The sequence below is a fragment of the Rhinopithecus roxellana genome, chromosome 1 (genome assembly GCF_007565055.1).
Source record: "Rhinopithecus roxellana isolate Shanxi Qingling chromosome 1, ASM756505v1, whole genome shotgun sequence".
Classification (NCBI taxonomy): domain Eukaryota; kingdom Metazoa; phylum Chordata; class Mammalia; order Primates; family Cercopithecidae; genus Rhinopithecus; species Rhinopithecus roxellana.
Genome location: NC_044549.1, coordinates 128,141,949 through 128,162,077, shown reverse-complemented (window position 1 = coordinate 128,162,077; position 20,129 = coordinate 128,141,949). Strand labels below are relative to the sequence as shown.

Genomic DNA, 20,129 nt, shown 5'->3' with positions numbered 1-20,129 from the left:
GGGCAAGGTATAAATGGCAGTCACCCTTCCAAGTCCCCATCGAAGGATAGCTTCAGGGTGACTGGAAGAATGACTTCCTCTCCCCCAAAAGAAGACAACATCCTACAAAAAGCTTTGGGGTGGCCGTTCTGTGGTCCCTTTCACATCTCAGGAGATGGCTTTGGTGATCATGTGGTTCAACAGGTAACAACAAACCCTCTAGAGAGAAGAATCACAAATCAGGCCAACAAGCACCATACCCCTCAACCCACTCACATATAAGCCCAGATAACAGCTGCTTCAAAGAGAGAGCTTGCCTGAAATATAAATGAGATGGAAGAAGAGGTCAAGGAGAGAGAAGAGCTCTCCACAGTTCCCCAAGTTCAAATAGCAATCACTGTTCAGCAGCCTTCAGTTACCTCGAAAGAAACCCCACGTAAGCAGCCAGACCAGAAGAGGCTGGGGATATATGGGACCTGTCTTTCCTCTCCGTTTATGAAAGCATTTCCTCTCATCTGCTGACTGATTCCCTTTGGCCTGCAGGTTGTAAATGATAAATTGAGAGTGTGCTTTGGGCCAGGGAATGCATGGTCACATTGACACCAGGAAGAACCCCAACCAAAGTATTCCCCAAAGTCTTACTGTGTACACAGGATGAAGTGGATGTTAACAAAAGATTCCGTTTGGGATTTTTTTAATTTCAGGCAACTCCCTGAGCCATTGGTGGGGGCACAGGGTCAAGATACCTGAGCCTTCGCCACTTCCAGGATCAAGGTAAGACACAAAACTGGATTTTTCTTTCACAAATAAAGCCAACCACAATTTACAGATCCTGAAGTCCAGAGCTCCTTGAGTTTCTTACTCGCACAAGCATACAACTGGTACTTAATAAAGAACAGAAACAACAAAGTCTTACCCTTCCTCTTTTAGGAGAGCCTCAGTCCAACCATGACCGATGGATGTATCATTAGGAAAAAAGTTAGTCCTCAGAGGTAAAAATGGTTCCAGGGTTAATGAGTGTGCATCTGATTTTATTAGCAAAATTTAATAGGAAAGGAATGTACATAAGGAATCGCAGTGATATGCTAATTGTGGAAGGTTCTGGAATTCAATTCGCATGCGAGACTTTAAAAGGAAGGAAAATGGAAAGAGATTTAGAACTCAAAGCATCTGAGTTCATCTCCAGGCTCTACCATCTACGTCATAACTATGAGAAATTTACTAATCTCAGTGATCTTCTGCTTTATCTACAGATAAAGGTGGCTCATGTTTATAATCTCAGCACTTTGGGAGGCCAAGGCGGGAAGATCACTTAAGGCCAGGAGTTTGAGACCAGCCTGGACAACACAGCAAGACCATATCTCTATAAAAATAAAAATACATTTTAAAAAATGGAATGAGAGTAATAAAAATACATATAACCTCAGAGGGTTGGTGGAGTGAGACAATGACTCTATACACTGCACAGCGCCTATAGCAATATTATAATAGTTGTGTTATTAAGGCAAAATAACATTTAAAAAATGATAAGAAAAAAGGAAGGACTCTATCTAAAGGGTCAGTTCTGGCGCAAATTTTTAAAGTGTTAAATCCAACAGTGTTCTTGACTTGGGTATAACATAACCCCTTTAAGCATGCATCATGTGCAATGGAAGTCTGCAACAAGGACTGGGACACAGCCAGCTAAGTCCCCAAAGAAGACCCCACAGTACAGTCAGCAGCCAGCCTGAGTCTCCACCAAAAGATGGTGGAAAAGAGAAAACAGTGGCTAGAAAACCCAGGACAATGGCCATGAGTTGATGGCTCTACCCATAATGAACTAAGCTTGGGGAGAAAAACCCACAAGGACTCAGGAGCCAAGTGAAAGCAGTGGACCAATACAGAGGTCACTGGGGGTCAATGTGGGGACTCTTTGGCTGCCACCATCTGCATGGGCTGCAAGCAGTGGTAGTAAAGCCATGCTAGAGGGGTCTCCCATGCAAGGAAGCTGTTCTTGTCCCCCATATTACCTGATCCAGAGGGCAGGAACCAAGCCTCATTTGTCTTCCCGGAATTGTCTCTATCTATGAACTGACCTTACCCAGTTCTGTCATCACAGGGTGGACATTGCTAACCTTGGCTTCATCTGTAAGGCTCTCCTTAGAGCTTGCTCCAACTTGGGCATCCCTGGGAGCCAAGGATAACAGTGGCTAATGAGAACTGTACACTGGCACTTGGGTACTAGAGAGCCAAAGAAAGGCAGGGCACAGGGGGAACCAGCCCATGACACACTGTGAAACAACCCACAGCTAATGTCAGACCCACATCTAAACACACAAAACCTCATACTGAATGAATGATGCTCCAAAACACAAACAGGAGCCTATGATAAACTCCCTTACCCTCAGCTCCAAATTCTCTTCCCCAGAGTGAAGTTCAGCTCATACACAAATATTCATTGTGTGAAAAGAATTAGGTGTGACATACCTCAGAATCAGTAAAAAAGTTGTAAAGGAGGACATCATCAAATTCTAAGCCTTTTGCTTCATAAATTGTTAGCACAAGTGCTAACCCCAGCTCTTCTGGAATTTTCTCCTTTGCCGTTTCATTGGCCACAAGGATTACCTAAAGAAAAACAAAAGAACATCAAATTCTACAGAGAAAACCTCAGTAAGCCTCAGTCTGTTTCTATGGGAGGAAGGTAATGTTTTTAAAGAGAAATGGCCAGCATAAACATGGTCAGGCAGGCCAGGGGAAAGATTGAAACACTTGTTCACTCAGCCATCTCTGGAACTCACCCACTGTGGGACAGGGACTATTTTTAATGCTACCTTGCAGAGTAATTTAGCTTCTCAAACCTTTTTTTAATTGCAAACTATCTTTTATTTCAAAACATAAAATCCCAAGCAGCTCACCTGGTGGGCTCCAAATTCAATGGGCTGAGTTTTCCTTTTATTCCCTCGTAGCAAAATTGCCAAGTCGCTTACACTACAAGACTCCAGAACAGTTGGCTTGGGACCATCAAAGAGGCCAGAATCCCTTGGAAGGCGATCAAAAGATTCTGGGAAATAGAACTGAAGTAAATCTACCACTCCAGATGCCAGATTGAGGATTCCTGGAACGAAATAGAAACCCCAAGTTGGATAATGAACAACATGGCTGAGTTTTTTGATTATTTGGGGTGGGGGACATGTTTTTCCTGACAAGCAGATTTGACCCCTAGAGTATGTATAATTGCAAGCCTGTTTTCAGTTCCCATTTGATTACCATTGCAGTCCTGAGCTCTCTGGGTGCAGTGGATGAGAAGGCAGATATATGTTGCTGTGCTCAGAGAGTTTTGTGGGATCTCCTCCCCAATCTATATTTATATTAGAGAAAATTACCTCACAAAGAAGAGTCAAGGCAAAAATGTAATATAAACAATGAGACCTCGGGAGGCTGAGGCAAGAGAATCGCTTGAACCCAGGAAGCAGAGGTTGCAGTGAGCCGGGATCACACCACTGCACACTCCAGCATGGGTGACAGAGCAAGACTCTGTCTCAACCAAAAAACAAAAACAAAAACAGAAAAAAAAAAAAAAAAAAACAATGAGCGCTGTTAGAATGCTCTCATAAGGGGCTGGTATTGACTTTGGTAAGAAAACCACAATTACTTTGTCCTCTCCCATTGGTGCTTACAGAGTCAGAAGCAACATTACCATGGTAAAAACAGTGCTGCATGTGAGCTAAGGACAGCAACCAAGGCCTCCATCACCCTTTTCCCCCAGGTTTATACTCAGTTGAGAAAGGATTACACTAAGAAAAAATGTCAGAGCAGGAGAGGGGATTTTCCAAAGTGATTTTTTCCTGGGTCCCATTTCTTCTCTAACATCTGAAGTGACATTAATAGTGACAATGACTGAATGCCTATCATACAGCAGGCACCTTAAAAGAAAGTCATCCCATTTAATCCTCACAACAAATCCTCACAACAATGCAGTGAGACAGATGAGACAACTGCACTTTTACAAACAGGAACTCTGAGGTCTCAGAAGTTAATAAATATCTCCAAGTGATGGGACTTGAACAAAGACCTTCCTGGGTCTCTCCACTACTCTTAGAGGCCACGTGCCCTTTACTAACACCAGATAGAATACAATGGTCTAGGTAGAACATCATGAAATGGGCATATGTATCCCCATTGCAGTTACCAAACAGTGAAAGGAAAATGTGACTATCCAATACTACTGTTATTAAAAGTATACAATATAAAGCAATAAGTCTAAGGTTTTGGAAACTGCTGAATCTAAGCAAATAAGCTTCTACTGTGGTTCTCTTCCCATTAGGAGTTAGCAGAGACCAAAGATATATCTACATTAACAGGAAAATCAGAAAAGGGAACGAAAGTTGCAGTGGAATCCATTTAAATGGCCTTCTAGGGAACTAGACAAGTAATTTTTTGTGTAGCCATACTCAAAGAATAAAAGATGGTTCAACCATAGAAAGAAATAAAGTGCTGATACATACTATACATGCATAAACCTTGAAGACATTAAACTGAGTGAAAGAAACTAGACACAGAAGGCCATGCATTATATGATTCCGCCCATATGAAATGTCCACAACAGGTGGATCTGTAGAAACAGAAAGATGAGTTGTTGCCGTGGAGTGGGAGGAAGGACACAACGAGTAGTAACTGCTATGGTTATGGGTTTTGAGGGGGTTTTTAATTTCTGAAAATGTTCTAGAATTAGATGATGGTGATAGTTGCACAATCTTGTGAATACATTAAAAAACACTAAACTGCACATTTCAAATGGGTGCCTTTTATGCTATGTGAATCTCAATGAATGCACTAAAACTCCACATTATCAACATGCAAAATTCTCAACAACAGGCCGGGCACGGTGGCTCACGCCTGCAATCCCAGCACTTTGAGAGGCCGAGGTGGGTAGATCACCTGAGGTCAGGAGTTCAAGACCAGCCTGACCAAGATAGCAAAAACTCATCTCTACTAAAAATACAAAATTAGCTGGGGTTGGTGGCAGGCGCCTATAAACCCAGCTACTCGGGAGGCTGAGGCAGGAGAATCACTTGAACCCAGAAGGTGGAGGTTGCAGTGAGCAGAGGTCGTGCTACTGCACTCCAGCCTGAGCAACAGAGCAACACTGTATCTCAAAAAGAAAAAAAAAAGAAATAAAGAAATCTCAACAATATAACATTAGGCAAAAATACCCAGTTGCAGAAAGATATGTCCACCATGATCCCATTAAAGTTTTTAAACATGTAAAGCAATACTCCATATTGTTCACAGATATTTGTAGGCCAAAGGAGGTAAATTTGTTAGTATCTATAAACCACAAACGAAATATTCTAGCATTGGTACCCTGTTATTTAAACTTGTGTGCCTTAGTTTCTCCTTTATAAAATGGGACTGATGCTTACCTCGCAGTGGTGTTATGAAGATTAAGCACAGGTACTATAGATAAACTGTTTAGTGTTGTGCCTGGCACAGAGAGGGGGCAAAACTAAGACACAAATGAAAAGCACCCGAGTGTGTGTTAACTCCCACTGCCTACCACCCTCCCTTTTTTTTTTTCCTTCCCTTTGGGAGAAAACCTGGTTCAGGGATTAATGACTTATAACTGGTGTATTACTTTATAAAGAATGAGCAGGTACTTCCCAAGGGCTTTAATGAAAGTTCTCAAACAGCTTAAATGTTTGCCCTGAAATGTATTCATGTTATGGCAAACTCCTTGAGATACAATTACTTAAAGGTCAGTTGCCACCCAACCACGGCTTAAATTATCAACTTAAGGAGCAGTGGCCAAAATCATACTATCTCTTGTCCATGAGCGTATTTACTAACAAATTCCAAAATACTACCCTTACTTCAACTGTAAAAACCTAACAAGAGCTAGTCTTCAGCTTCAAAGGCAGCCCAAAGTCTGTGCCTAAGCACCCCCAGTAGGCAAGCCCAAGGCCTGGACTTACCTGAGTGGGACCTGTAATTCTGGTACAGCTGGTGGATCTTCTTGGGCTTCCGGACAGCACACTGCTTGTCTACGGTGTTTCTGCTGGCATAGTGGAACAGAGAACGCAGATCGCTGAAGCGGAAGGCCACGCCCTTCATGATGCTCTGGGCCGTGTCCCCCGTGAGGAACATAGCGTTGGGGTCGTTGATGCATTTCATCAGCAGCGCCAGCTCTGCCTGGGTAAAGTCTTGAATCTCATCACCATAGAGCTCGTGGATGGACCATGGGAGCATCCTGAGCTTCGACAGCCTCCGGGATATGTTGTACAGAACATCCTCTTCATCAAAATAACCTTTCTGGGACCTGATTTGCTGATACAGACAGAAGAGGCTGTAGATCTCACTCCGGTCTTCCTTGAAATTGGGGCACCGTTTCCTCCCTAATTTCTTATATGCTTCTTCAGTGAGTCTCCCACAGGGACAGCTGAGGGCCTCAAAAGAACCCTTCAGAAAAGATTTTATTTCTTTCCAAATCAGTGCAGGGTTGTAGGCAGTCCTCCCTTTGGTCATTTTGGGCCATATTTCATTTTTGAACACCTCAAATGTCACATACACCCGGGGGTCACTGTCACCTGTACGCATTTCTACAGCTTTATCCTCCTCACTGTAGTCCCCATCCACCTCAGCCTCCTCCTCATCCTCTTGCCAGCTGGGGATGGTTGACTCTTCCTGTGTGGACCATCCTATGATGGTTCTTTTCAAGCTTCCATCTTCGTTTCTCAGAAAAAATGGTTTGGGCAGAGAAGCATCAAGCAGGAGAAGCAGCTGCTTGGAAGTGACAAACAGAGGAAAGTTCTCGTCCCTCAGGTCCTGGAGTTTGTGAACGTTGGGATCCAGTGGTTTGTAATGACTGGTGGCCTTGGTGGACTTGGAAAGCTCAATGAAATTCCTTTGTACCTCCTGGCATAGGACGTGGTTCTTGGTCACAAAGATCTGATGTAAATGCTCCAGCTGGTGGGGATGTTCTGGTGCACATACTTCTGCAGCTTGGCCGTCCCCTGCTGGCTCCACACTGGCTCCTCCTGCGCAGGCTTCGTATTCCTGCTCATCTATACTTTCTACTGTTTCCACTTCAATAGAACCTTCCTCTTCCTCGTCTTCTTCCTCCTCCTCTTCCTCCCCACCTGGACCCTCTTTTCCGGGTTCCACTTCCAACCTTCTCTTCAGCCAGACCTGTTTGGCCAGCAACGGGCTTCCTGCCTGCTCAGCTTTTTCCCAGTAAACGTGGAATTTCTTCCACAATCTGTATAAGCAGCAGGTTGTCTTCCCAGTGCCACTTCGCCCAATAAGGATGATGGGCTCCAGTGGCCTGGGGTTGAGGTCAATCACCGCGTATTCAAGCTCACCCACCCGGAAGGGGTACTCCACTGTGGCTGTCGTGTCATTGAGGATGTTAAAGGCCATGTTGGTGCTGAAGCTGTGGAACTTCATGATGTTATATTCTGTCTCCACTGCACTGGCTGGGGGAAAGTACTCAGGATTGACATGCTCCCTGCCCTTCTCAGCCTCCGTGTCCTCCACATAGCAGCGGGGTATACGCTTTTGAATTTTCATGTTAGCTGACACTTGGCCTTTATTGATACCCTTCAGCTTCTTCCGCAGGACACAGGACAAGCCCCGGTTGTAGGCATTGCAGATGGCCTTGATGGAATCAGCCAGTTTGCAGTGATCTAAGACGATGTCCCAAATCCGGATGATTTCCGTGTAGATTCGCCCTGATTTCTCCATTGCACACGTGTTCTGCTCCGTGGCAATGATCTTCTCAGGGTTCTCACTACATCGAGGGGAGAAGTCAATGGCAAGCTCCCACAGCATCCGGGCTCCTTTGTCCAGCTTAGCTTCAAAGAGCTGGATGCTTCCTTTCAGGTGCTTCAGTCGCTTCTGCAGGCCCTGGGTCCACTCGCCATTTCCCAGCTGCTGAATGGCAAGGATGATTTTCTTCTTGATGACCTTGGTCATTACCTTACTAGAGAGCTTCTTCAGCATTTCTGAAGTGCACTCGATCTCCCACGTCATGTTATCAAAGTCCTGGAGGCAGGCCTCAATCTCCTGCGTGCTCCAGTCATCCTGATCATCATTGCCCTCCTTCCCTCTGTTATCAGCAGGCACAAGCTGCAAGGCCCCAAGGCCCACCTGAGCATGTCCTTCCCCCACCTCACTACAGTCAGGGGCTCCTGCACCCAGGGTCAGCTGGAGCTTATCTTTCTTTCCTTCCTTGCCAGCTCCTGCCTCCAGAGGCTCAGAGCTCTGAAGACAGTCCTCTGGGAAAGACGGATCCACTTCAATCTGCTGAATCAAAACTGTGATGTCCCGCATAAGGCAGTCTCTCAGAGAGCATGGCCTAAGAGCTCCAGGCTTCTCCCTGGTCACCTGGGTATCTGGGAGAGTCTCCCAGCTGTCAGGGACTGCACTTCCTTCAGGTAGGGTTCTGGCAGTAGCACCACATGGCACTGACTTGAATGAACCCTGGGACTTGAGCTGAGATGTGTGACCAGGGGCAGTGGACCTTGGGAGCTTCCCCAGGTGGGCAGCAGAGTCCTGCCGGCTCCTCCGCCTGTTCTCCATCAGAGCTTTGTTCCAGGCCAAGAGCAAAGAATCATTCTTCTTAATCCGGTGCCGTGCATCTTTGCCCTCTTTGTTCTTCAGGTTGAAGTTGATGTCAAACTTCACCAGCAGGTCTAACAGCTTCTTCATGCGCTTTAGCATGCCCTTCTGGAAGAGGATGTGCATTAGCGTGTTCCCATTGCTGTCTTGGACATTGGGGTTGAGGTAGTCGAATTCGGTGGGGTTGGACCAAAACAGATCCAACAGATGGTTGAGGAAGCTAAAACCAATGTCAGCTGAAAGGCACAAAAAAAAAAAAAAAAAACCCTGTGAGCACTGAGCCACTCTTCTCAGGGGACAGCAGACCCTGGGGTTTGAGAGTGATGCTAGCCAGGGACATCTCAGAATGCTGAACTCCCCCAAAAATCTGAACTCCATTAAAGAACTCAGTGGTTCTCAACCAACGGTGATTTACTCCCTAAGGGACATTGGCAATGTATAGATAGAGACATTTTTTATTATCACAACTGGGGGAGTGTCACTGGCAGCTAGTAGGTGGAGGCCAGGGATGCTGCTAAACATCCTACAATGCACAGGAGAGTGCCATACAACAAAGAATTATCCAGTCCAAATGTCCTGAAATAACCATGTAAGATTCTAGCAAGATCCTTCATATGCAGACTCCTGAAAATGATATAAATAAACGGAAAGTACTTTTCAACTACCAACAGTCAACTCTGGAACTTAAGAATCCTCCATCAACCCACCCTGACCATTCACCATGGTGGTCAGTTCTTCCCATCATGCTACAAGTGAGGGGCCAGGTGACAAGGGCAGGCCTGGTCAAGAAATGGGCCTTTTTCAGATCACTGGTTTACACAAAAGGAAAGACCAGAAAACAGCATCAGTTCTAATATCCAGCTTCCTCCTCAAGGAAAAGGCTGCTTAAAAAACAAGGGCTTACCTTTGATCTCTAGAAAGATGTGGAGTGCTGCATGCAAAGGAGTATCACCTTCCGTGAGAGAAATAGCACGGGGGTCTGCACCCTTGGTCAAGAGAAGGAAAGCCAACTCGAAGTCCTCATATTTCAGACACATGACAAGTGGCCTCTCCTGGCTCTCCTGAAGACCATCAGGCAGGGCTGGGAGAGGGCAGAAGGGAAGGGCAATGTGAGCAGGCACAGCCTGACTCGCCTGACGAGAGAAGGACCGCTTCAGTTATTCAGTTGCAAGGGAAGAGAGCTCATGTTTACCTAACTTCCAAGATCCTCCTGCCAGCACCCATTTTGGGAGGCAAAGGCTTCTGCCAGTAGCCACAAGGTGAAAGCCCAGCTCCTTCAAGCATGCTGTCCGGGAGCCTTGCCCCCGCCTCCTCTCCAGCTCCCCACCACAGGAGCATAGTTCCCATCATTCCCACTGTCCTGGCATGAGGACAGGGAATGAGAACTGAAACCCTGCCTAACGTCAGTGTGAGGACACTTTCTACATCACTTGCTTCTTTATGTGTGTGTGTGTGTGTGTGTGTGTGTGTGTGTGTGTGTGTGTGTATAAATAAAATACTTTAAGTTCTGGGATACATATGCAGAACGTGCAGGTTTGTTACATAGGTATACACATGCCATGGTGGTTTGCTGCACCCATCAACCTGTCACCTACATTAGGTATTTCTCCTAATGCTACCCCTCCCCTAGCCCCCCACCCCCAACAGGCCCTTGTGTGTGATGTGCCCCTCCCTGTGTCCATGTGTTTTTGTTGTTCAACTCCCACTTTTGAGTGAGAACATGCCACAACCCTTGCTTCTACCGAGCTCCTATTCTCAACTGCCATCTTCCCTCACATCTCTCCACCCCAAACCACCTTCTTTTTAGCTCAGTCCACACAACTCCTCTGCATTGAAGTTCCCCAGCCTCCAACCTCCACCAGAAGGCAGACCCACCCACAGTAGATCTGCAGTCTCCTCCACACACTTGCAGCAGCTGCACACTCACCTCTGTGGGCTTGGTTCCTAGCACTTGATCCTGAGATGTGCTCTATAAGTGCTTGCTGAATCAAGGAATAAAACAGGAATTCATGACAGCTGTGGATTCCAGGCAAAGAAAGTAACACTCCACTTAAGGAAGGAGTTTAAAAAAATAAATTGTAGAAGCCACCTCATCTACCTCCTGAAAGCTGTGGACAGAGCCAACACCTAAAGGCTTTGCAAGGTGTGTGGCACTTTGAGGGCTAAGGATCAATGTGCTATTGATAACACACAATGTCTTGTGTGTCACTGTTATATCTTACATATTATGTGTTGTTGATAACACATAATATCTCTTCTCATGAAAGACATTTCCTCATACAGTACGAAGCAAGCGGAGAACTACATAGCCAAAGCACTCTTCTAAAAGCCTGCACACATTAACTCATTTAATATCCAAAACAACCCTAAGAAAGGGGGCCTATTTATTCCCATTTTACCAATCAGGAGATGAAGGCATAAATGGCATGCCCAAGGCCACACAGTTAGTAGTGGCATTAATGGAGGTGTGAGGGACAGAGGTAGGAGGAGGTTGGTGTTTCTAAATCAGCTTGGAAATAAAAGCCAATTCAGCAAGATGTCTGCAAACTCCAGACACACACCCAGCCATGCGTGATAGTTCTCATTAAAGCAGCAGATGCTTCCACCCACCAATTACTTGACTGTTTCTTTAAAAACAAGCATCTTGAATCCCAATCCGTTGATCAGAAAAGAATGTCACAGGAGTAGACAAGGATCCACACAGTATATCCACTGCGAGTCAAAGTCTAGCCAGAGGTCAGGAGGAAATGACTGCTGTAGGCTAAACCAGAGCCAAGGACCCTTCACACACCTGATGTTACCCATACAAAAGAGAAAGGAAGTAACTGGAATTCACAAAAAATGCAGAGTTCCTCAAGGGCAACTCACTTACAGGGCAGTAACCTCCATCACTGTTTCAAAACAAGAATATACAGGGTAGACAATAAGGGTGAACTTCATGGTGCCTCCAAAACCAAGGGAAAGGCAGGCAGTGGCCTGGACTCCATCATGTGGAGAATGTGGACAAGTCTCCAACGCTTAGCATCCAGTCACTCTCACCTCCACTGTCTATCAGGCGGCCCAGAAGCTGTTTCTTCCGCTGGTCCCAGGTGCTGAGGTGGGGGATGATGGTACAGATGTCGAGGTCTGAGAAGTTGCAGTCTTTAATGAGGCAATCTCCAAGCGGTGGCTCTCCACTTACTTTGCGGGTCAGCAGCAGAAGCACCTCAGGCCATTTCTGTTTTTCCAATAAGAATTTGAAGACGATGATGGCACAGTCTTGATTAATATCACAGACCAGGTCAGGAGGAATTTCTTTCAAAAATAAGAGTAAGACACATTCCAAAAACATTCATATGATTTCTCTTCTTTCCCCAATCACAACCCAACATCCATATATAATTAACATGGATTATATAAACAAGTAATTAATTATTTGGGTCATGTTACTTAGCCACTCATGAACATCAGTGTAATGACCTTCAGACTTCATGGGAAGATTAGAAATACCCTATGAAGGGTAGAGACCCTGGCCCAAGAGACAGAAGAATGATGACTGTGTCTTAACACAGAATACTTGAATTCAGAGTATTCTGCTGAGATCAGAAGGGCAAAAGCCTGACTTAAATTTTGCATGATATTAAGAGTGTCTTTTCCTAATAAATACTGAAATACAGAGAGATACTACAGAACAATTAAAAAGTCAAGAGCCATAAGGTAACCATGAGAAGATGGTTTATCTCTTAATTCTTGATTTTTCATCATGATAAACAAATGTTTCCATCTGATCTTTGATGTCTAAAGACAGGATAAAAGTTATTCCACTTCATACTGCTGGTGAATCTTAAGAGTAGAAAACTTGTTGTTGTTGTTGTTGTTGTTGTTGTTGTTGTTGTTGTTTGAGATGGAGTCTCACTCTGTCACTCAGGCTGGAGTACAGTGGTGCGATCTTGGCTCACTGCAAGCTCTGTCTCCTGGGTTCAAGCCATTCTCCTGCCTCAGCCTCCCAAGTAGCTGGGACTACAGGCACCCGCCACAACGCCTGGCCACTTTTTTGTATTTTTAGTAGAGACGGGGTTTCACCGTGTTAGCCAGGATGGTCTCAATCTCCTGACCTTGTGATCCACCTGCCTTGGCCTCCCAAAGTGCTGAGATACAGGTGTGAGCCAATGAGCCCGGCCAAGAGTAGAAAACATTTTAATCAGATCTTCAGCAAGTAGATGGCCAGATTTAGCAAATAAAAACATAGGATGCCAATTAAATTTGAATTTTAGATGAACAACAAATAAATTATTGTATAAGTATATATATGTGCAATATTTGGGGACACATTTATACTAAAAAAATTATTCATTGCTTATCTGAAATTTAAATTCAACAGGGGATTCTGTATTTTGTCTAGCAACCCTACCACTAAGAAAGCAGGGAGATAGAGCAGAAGGGGAGAAAAATCAAGGATTACCTAAATAAGAGCAACTTGATTTGCATTTGCTAGTTTTTGCTTCCCGTCTTTTTCCAAGTTTTCTTAAAATGAATATTCATTTTAATATTTAAAATGTTCATTTTAAAATAAGAAGAAATTAAATATAGGCTAGTCTATCATCTTATTTTAACAGGAATCAAAATAAAAGTGTAAAAGGCAAACTACTTAAATAGGCATTTGCAAAAATTGTCCCCCAGGATCTATTCGCTCATCATCTGGTAACAGCCCTCTCCCACCTTCTGGCACTCTCCGTTGACATATGGATGGGATAGGGTAGCATGTGATTTGGACCTAAGCCAATCAAGAATCTCCATCCTTCTGATCACATTTAGCTGCAGAGGTATACATCACGATCCGAAGTGAAGCCTAGGACATTTGTTCGAACCACTGAGAGAGAGAGACAGATGGGTCCACAAGTCCAGAAATGTGGGACAAGTCAGAGATTAGAGACCTCAATCACATTTCCACAGAGAGTCTGAGATGGAAGCCAACTAGCCGAGAGCTGAGTTGAAAGATGGGAGACAATGGGTCGTAGTGACATTGGTGAGCTCCCTGAAGCCAGCTGTACTTGAAGCCAGCCTGGCATTTTTATTATGAGAGTCAAAAAAGTAACTTTTTTGCCAATTTTTAGCCCATTGGAGTCTGTCATTTTCAATAGGAAGAGTTATAAATAGCCTACCCTATGGCCAGTTAAGGATACAAAGAGGAAAAAAAAGGAAAAATGAAGACAGAAAAACATCAAAAAGGTTGGGTGGATTAGAGACCCACTCAACTCTGGAAGACAGTTGAGGGAGAGACCTTCAAGAAAGGTACAGAGAGTAAGAAATAAGAGGAAAGGGGAAAGTAACCAAGCCAAAGTGAGAGAAAGAAGAACCCACACCAACACTTACAATACCCTACAGAGAAACAAAGGAGGCACAGGAACATAGTCCATAAGACACAAACGACATTGGAGAAGCAGCATTCCCATCACATGGGCTCTTATGAGATTTTTACCAAATACCATTAAATAAGGTTTTATTTTCACAACCCTAAATATAAATGAGGACAGTCTTCATGGGCCGTGGATCAAATGACATTAAGTCCAAAAACCAAAGGCTCCCTAGATGTGGTTTGTACAGAATGTCTACATCTAATAGATCCCATACAATGTGGCCCCATCCTAGAGTGTGTTTAACAGGTATGCTGGTTATCTTTGACTCACTGATACCTAGGAAAGAAAGGCTGACAACCTAACTCATCTCATCCCATCCTAACAGCTAATGAGTACTAGCATTTTAAGTGCAGGACATTAGACTAAGTGTTCTATATCCATTATCTCATGAGGTTAGTCCCCTAGCCAAGGCAAGGGGATGAAGAAACTGAAGCTTAAAGAGGTTAATTAATTGGCCTAAGGTCACAGATCTGGTATGTGGTGGAAACAAGACTTGAATGCTAAACTCCAAGCCTTAAATACTATCATCTGCTGCATACCCTGAGTATTTGAGGTTTCTCTGGCCATGCCTTCCTGCTCTCTTTGTAAAATGGAGACATCTCAGCCTTATGACGTGTCCATTCTAAAAATACTAAATTTTACCTACTTAGAATTTCTAGAATCTTCCCAAATTATTTAAATTTTTGTCATCTAAAGTTCTTTTCAGGAAGTTTCCTGATTTCCCCATAATGAAAAAGAACATTCAATTCTACAATAACTTTATACTCCAATATTAGCCAATATGTATTGAAGAGAGAAATATCTATAGTATTTTTTAAATGACTGTATATGCAAATAGTATTTATAGAAGGACACATAAAAAATTAGTAACAGGTTGTTTCTGGGGATGGGATTTAGGGGTTGAAGTTCAGGGGTATGTAATAGATTTTACACCTATTAAAAAGAATGCTCTGTACTGTGTGAATGTTTTACATGTAGATACATGATCTTTATTTTTTAAAAATAATTTCTGAACAGATATTAGAAAAGAATTTTAATGAACATAAATCATCACTTTTAACATAATTGAATGTTGTGGAAAAAATTACCTTGCAGAGTAGAAAGGAGGCGCAAGAACTTCTGAACTACTTCCTGCTTCAGAAAGTTTTTATGCAATAACCGGTTTCCTGAGTTCATATACTTCACCAGCTGCTCCAAGACCTTCCTGAAAATGTCGTTTTCACTAGTGGGTCCATCACCATTGCTGAATCCTACAAAACAGCACCAGGTAATGTTTCTGAATACAGAAATTGCAGCTGTTACCGACTGCAAAAATAACCACAATTATCCAACCTTCCATATATTCACATGCTGTGCAATATGACTTTGCCACTCCTCCCATCAAGAAGTGGAGCCTCTTTCCCCTCCACCCTCCCCTGATTCTGGACTAGCTTCATGACTTGCTATGACAAATAGTATGCAGTAGATGTGATTTTTGTGCCAGTTCTGAGTCTGGGCCTTCAAGAAGCTGACTCTCTGCCTTCATCATGTAAACAAGTCAGGCTAGCCTGCTGAGATACAAGAGACAACATAGAATAGGAAGGAATCGGCCTAGTTGTCTAAACTGAGGCCCTATAGATGTGAAAGAAACCAGCCAACATCAGCAAAGACTGCAGACACTTGAATAAGTTCAGTTAAGGCCGTAAGAACAGCCCAGACTAAATTGCTGACCTGTAGGATCAGGAGCTAAATAAATGCGAGTTGGTTTTTTGGGGTTTTTTTTTTTTTTTTTTTTTTTTGAGACGGAATCTCACTCTATCGCCCAGGCTGGAGTGCAGTGGCGTGATCTCGGCTCACTGCAACCTCTGCCGCCGGGGTTCAAGCAAGTCTCCTGCCTCAGACTCCCGAGTAGCTGGGATTACAGGTATCTGCCACTGCGCCCAGCTAACTTTTGTGTTTTTAGTAGAGGGTGTTTCACCATCTTGGCCGGGCTGGTCTTGAACTCCTGACCTCATTATCCACTCGCCTCGGCCTCCCAAAGTGCTGGGATTACAGGCATGAGCCATCACACCCAGCATGCTTGTTGTTTTAAGCCATGAAATTTGGGGTATTTTGTTATGCAGCAATAGATAACTGATACAACAATTCAGGGAATGATAGCAGAAAAAGATGGCTTAGCACACGGCAACATCTAACTACATGTCAGCCACCCAAACTTTTATATCTTATTTGCAAGCGGAAAAGGCCAAGTAAGGAGCCATCTCTCTGGCCGAGGAAGGGAAGATAGTATCTTCTTCATTCAACTTATTTGATAAAGTAGTCATGATGAGAAAACACCCACTGGCTGGGTGCGATGGCTTACACCTGTAATCCCAGCACTTTGGGAGGTTGAAATGGGTGGATTGCTTGAGCTCAGGACTTCAAGACCAGCCTGAGCAACATGGCAAAACCCCGCCTCTACAAAACATATATAGGTACACACACATATACATATATATACACATATTCATATATACAAATAAAATACAAAAATTTGCCAGGTATAATGGCACATGCCTGTGGTCCCAGCTACTCAGGAGGCTGAGGCAGGAGGATTGCTTGAGCCCAGGAGGTTGAGGCTAAAATGAGTAATGATTATACCACTGCACTCCAGACTGGGCAACAGAGCAAGACCCTGTCTCAAAAGAGAGAAAGAGAGAAAAAAAAGAGAAAGAAAGAAAGAGAGAGAGAAAAGAAAAAAGAAAGAAAATAGTCACTGATGAAGCGTTGGAAAAAAAGACAAATTTTTTTATTAGGTATCAATAACTATTCTTAATTAAAATGGAATCTTACTGAACAGATAAGGGAGCAGGACTGGACATTTATTTTCACACCAAGTGAAAAGAGCCTGGCCCAGAGTAGCACTATCATGGTTGTGAAGAGACGAATGAATGTTCAATGTCATGTTCTACCAGAGTGGGAATACTTTAAAAGAGACAGGCTATTTGAAAATAGGAAAAAAAATTAAGAGCATCCTTCAGTCACGTTCCCCAGCAGTAGACACTAGATTTGCTCATGATTTTTTAAGGAGGAAGTTTATTAAGAAGGAAGACCAGTAGGGGAGTAGGAGAAGCACAATAAGGGTGAGAGAGGAAGCCAAACTCACGTATGCACTCAGGCAAAGTCCCACAGAGGGTGACCTCAGCCTGATCCCACAAGAAGGCTCTGGAGTGTGAGTCACACTTCAGAAAGGTCCCTCTGCAAGGCAAAGGAAATGGGCTTTCATATTCTCACATCTATCAGTCGCTAGCTACAGGCTGCCTTTGGACAATATAAATTCCCAGACATTTCTGGTTTAAAAAGAAGCATGAGCAAAACAGTCGCTATAAGCCCAAAGGCAGTCCCTTGAAAACAAGCCTCGGGTGCTGACTTTTCAAACTGCACACACACCAATGTCAGGGGGCACCCAGAAATGGTAAAAGGGATCCAAGGGAAGCCAGACAGAGCTCTCCAACATCTGCCACACCTTCTGACACACATCTGAATTACATTTCAATAAATCAAGTCAGAACACCAGAAATATACACACATCCACTTCTGGGGCAAGTACTCATTGCCCACTCTAATCAAGAGACGTTCAGGTGCCAGGCAGAAAGAGGATCCACTATAGCATCATCCTCCAGAGAACAGAAAATGATAATCATTTGGCAAAGAAAGACCCACATCACCTTAGCTGGAAGCTCACTGAGATAGAAATCGTGTATAGTAAAGCAATATCTGGCTAGCATTCCTGGACTTTGCCCTCCCATCTTCATCATAAAAATACCTATGAAGACACAAAAAACGATGAAAACTCACAGTACAGAAAAATAAAAAAAAATAGGACCTTTAGTAAAAGATAAACTTCCTTCACTATCAAGCTGATGGAAACTTGCTGCTTGTCTGCCTGATAAAATCTTTGCAAAAACATCATTATTCCCCCAGGAAAATAAGTTTAGTAAAAAACTCACATGAAAATGAACAGAAACATACTAAGCTCAACAAAAGAGACAATTAGATGCAGCTGCATAATAAATACATGATTACATGGTTCAGACTTGTTAAGAAGGCAGTTATAGATGAGCAAAAGATTCAAACATCAGGAAAGAAATCAGAGAATGATACAGATGGAAAGTTGCTAAATACTGACAAATGGTATCCCTTGGTAGGAGGTCTGTGGGTGACTTGTTTACTTCACTGATCTTTTCTGATTTTGTTTCTAAATTTCCATTAAGCTTAAAAAGAGTCAAAAGAAACATCAGGAAACAAAGTTGCTTATGCATTATAATCAAGAGTTTTTTAAAAGATGACTACATAAGTACTGAAAAACAAAAGACTGAATACAAATGTGCTAACATGTAATTACAATAAATTTGCTTTTACATAAAACTATACTTTTACAAATTTTCAACAATGACCACATTTAGCAAATACAGCAGGTCCTCAAATAACGTTCCCTTCAACAGTTTCATTATAATATGGATGAGAAAACAAATTGGGTCCCCACCAGGGACACTGTGTGGAGTTTGCATGTTCTTCCCATCTTTGCATGGATTTCCTCTAAGTACTCAGGTTTCCTCCCACACCCCAAAGATGTGCATGATAGGTAAACTGGCACGTCTCAATTGTCCCAGTCTGAGTGAGTGTGGATGTGAGTGAGTGAGCCCTGCAATTGAATGGAATCCTGTGGAGGACTGGCTCCCATGTGGCTCCCTGAGCTGCCAGAATAAACTGGCCACCTTCAACAGTGAACTGGAATAACTGGGTAAATAAATATCTTACTTGTTTTTACTAACGTTTCTTAAATGTATGTATAGCTCACATTTATTTCCATGTTTAATATTAGATCTTTATTTAGAAGTTTGGTGACGTTTTAGTGACCAAAACTATGCCCTAAGAACTTAACTCTTGTTTGTTATCAATTAACCTATGGTAAAACTGGTTTTGTTATACATCATTTTGCTTAAAGTCAGTTTCCAAGAACCTGTTAATAATGTTAAGTGATGACTTACTGTGTATATATGCAGATTTGAAATTACAAATTAAAAGGCTCTTCTGAAGTTGCAACCATAGTCAGAAGCAATAGAAAATAGAAATAAATTATTTCAAAGGAGGTTTCATTTTTGTCCAAAATCTTTTTATAAGGTTTAAAAAGCAAAACTGTTAGGTTTTATTACACACATTTTTATCAATTTAAATTTACATTCTCATTGCATTTTATAAAATAAAATATAAATATATAACTAAAAATGCGTGGAGTAAGACTAAATGACCATATCACAAATACATTAATTTTTTTCTGGCAGGTACAATTACAGAGAATTAATAGTTTCTTTTCTACATTTCACAAATTTTCTAAATATATAAAAAGATTGGTTTTATAAAAAGGAAGAAGTATGACAGACATCCTTTAAGTCAATACCCCACGCCTGCGTTAACTGAAAACAGGTACTGTTCTGGTGCTGAGCACAGCAGAAAGCAGCTGGCTCCCCACTGGAGGACCAGAGAGACGAGGTTTCAGAGGCCTGATGTAAGCTGACTCGAAAAGGCCAAGAACTAGTAAGTCAGAGAGAAGATCACAAACAACTGTGAGGAAAACAAAAGGCTCCAATCTTGTGGTTCTTGGTCCTAAGGAAAGTGCTGAGCAGCAACAGCAGGTAGAGAAAATGGACATGCTGCCATCTGGTGGTGGCTGTGAAAACTGGATAAAGACAGTTCTGTAATCTTGACTATTTAGGACTAAAGCCTTGCTCCTCAAAGTGGTCCCTGGCGTGCCCTGGCAGCTAGTGAGAAATACAGAATCTCAGGTTCTGCCCTGAATCTGCTGAATCAAAAGGTGCATTTTAGCAGGCTCCCAAATGATTCGTGTACATGTTAAGATGGAGAAACACTGGTTTAGAGAACAGCAGAAATATTTAGCAAGACCCTTTATTTCTCACCTAGATGCCAAAGCAGCCCCATCCTAAGAGATAAGGACCACTGTTATCAGCAAAATGGGGTACAGCAAACTTGAGGAAGAATCAAGGGAGAAAGTATCTTTCATCGTGGTCTGTAAAGTGGAATGTTCATTCATCTGGGTATAAAACAACTCATATCCTAATGTTATTTTGTACTCAGGACTATAGATGAGAAAAGCAAATGTTAGGCACAGGTACAGCTCCC

The 20,129-nt window shown here is 43.0% G+C and overlaps 1 protein-coding gene across 3 annotated transcripts in view; it reads right to left on the bottom strand.

The window, feature by feature from the left end:
• Positions 1-20,129, bottom strand: part of TRANK1 (tetratricopeptide repeat and ankyrin repeat containing 1) — a 118,630-nt gene that overhangs the window by 21,990 nt on the left and 76,511 nt on the right. For all 3 annotated transcript variants that reach the window (XM_030930868.1, XM_030930875.1, XM_030930880.1), the window contains 6 exons: positions 15,059-15,220; positions 11,614-11,868; positions 9,479-9,655; positions 5,931-8,810; positions 2,874-3,073; positions 2,446-2,583 (listed from right to left, as the gene is read on the bottom strand). In XM_030930868.1, coding sequence (XP_030786728.1) covers positions 2,446-2,583; positions 2,874-3,073; positions 5,931-8,810; positions 9,479-9,655; positions 11,614-11,868; positions 15,059-15,220 — 3,812 coding nt within the window. The remainder of the gene's footprint in view (positions 1-2,445; positions 2,584-2,873; positions 3,074-5,930; positions 8,811-9,478; positions 9,656-11,613; positions 11,869-15,058; positions 15,221-20,129) is intronic.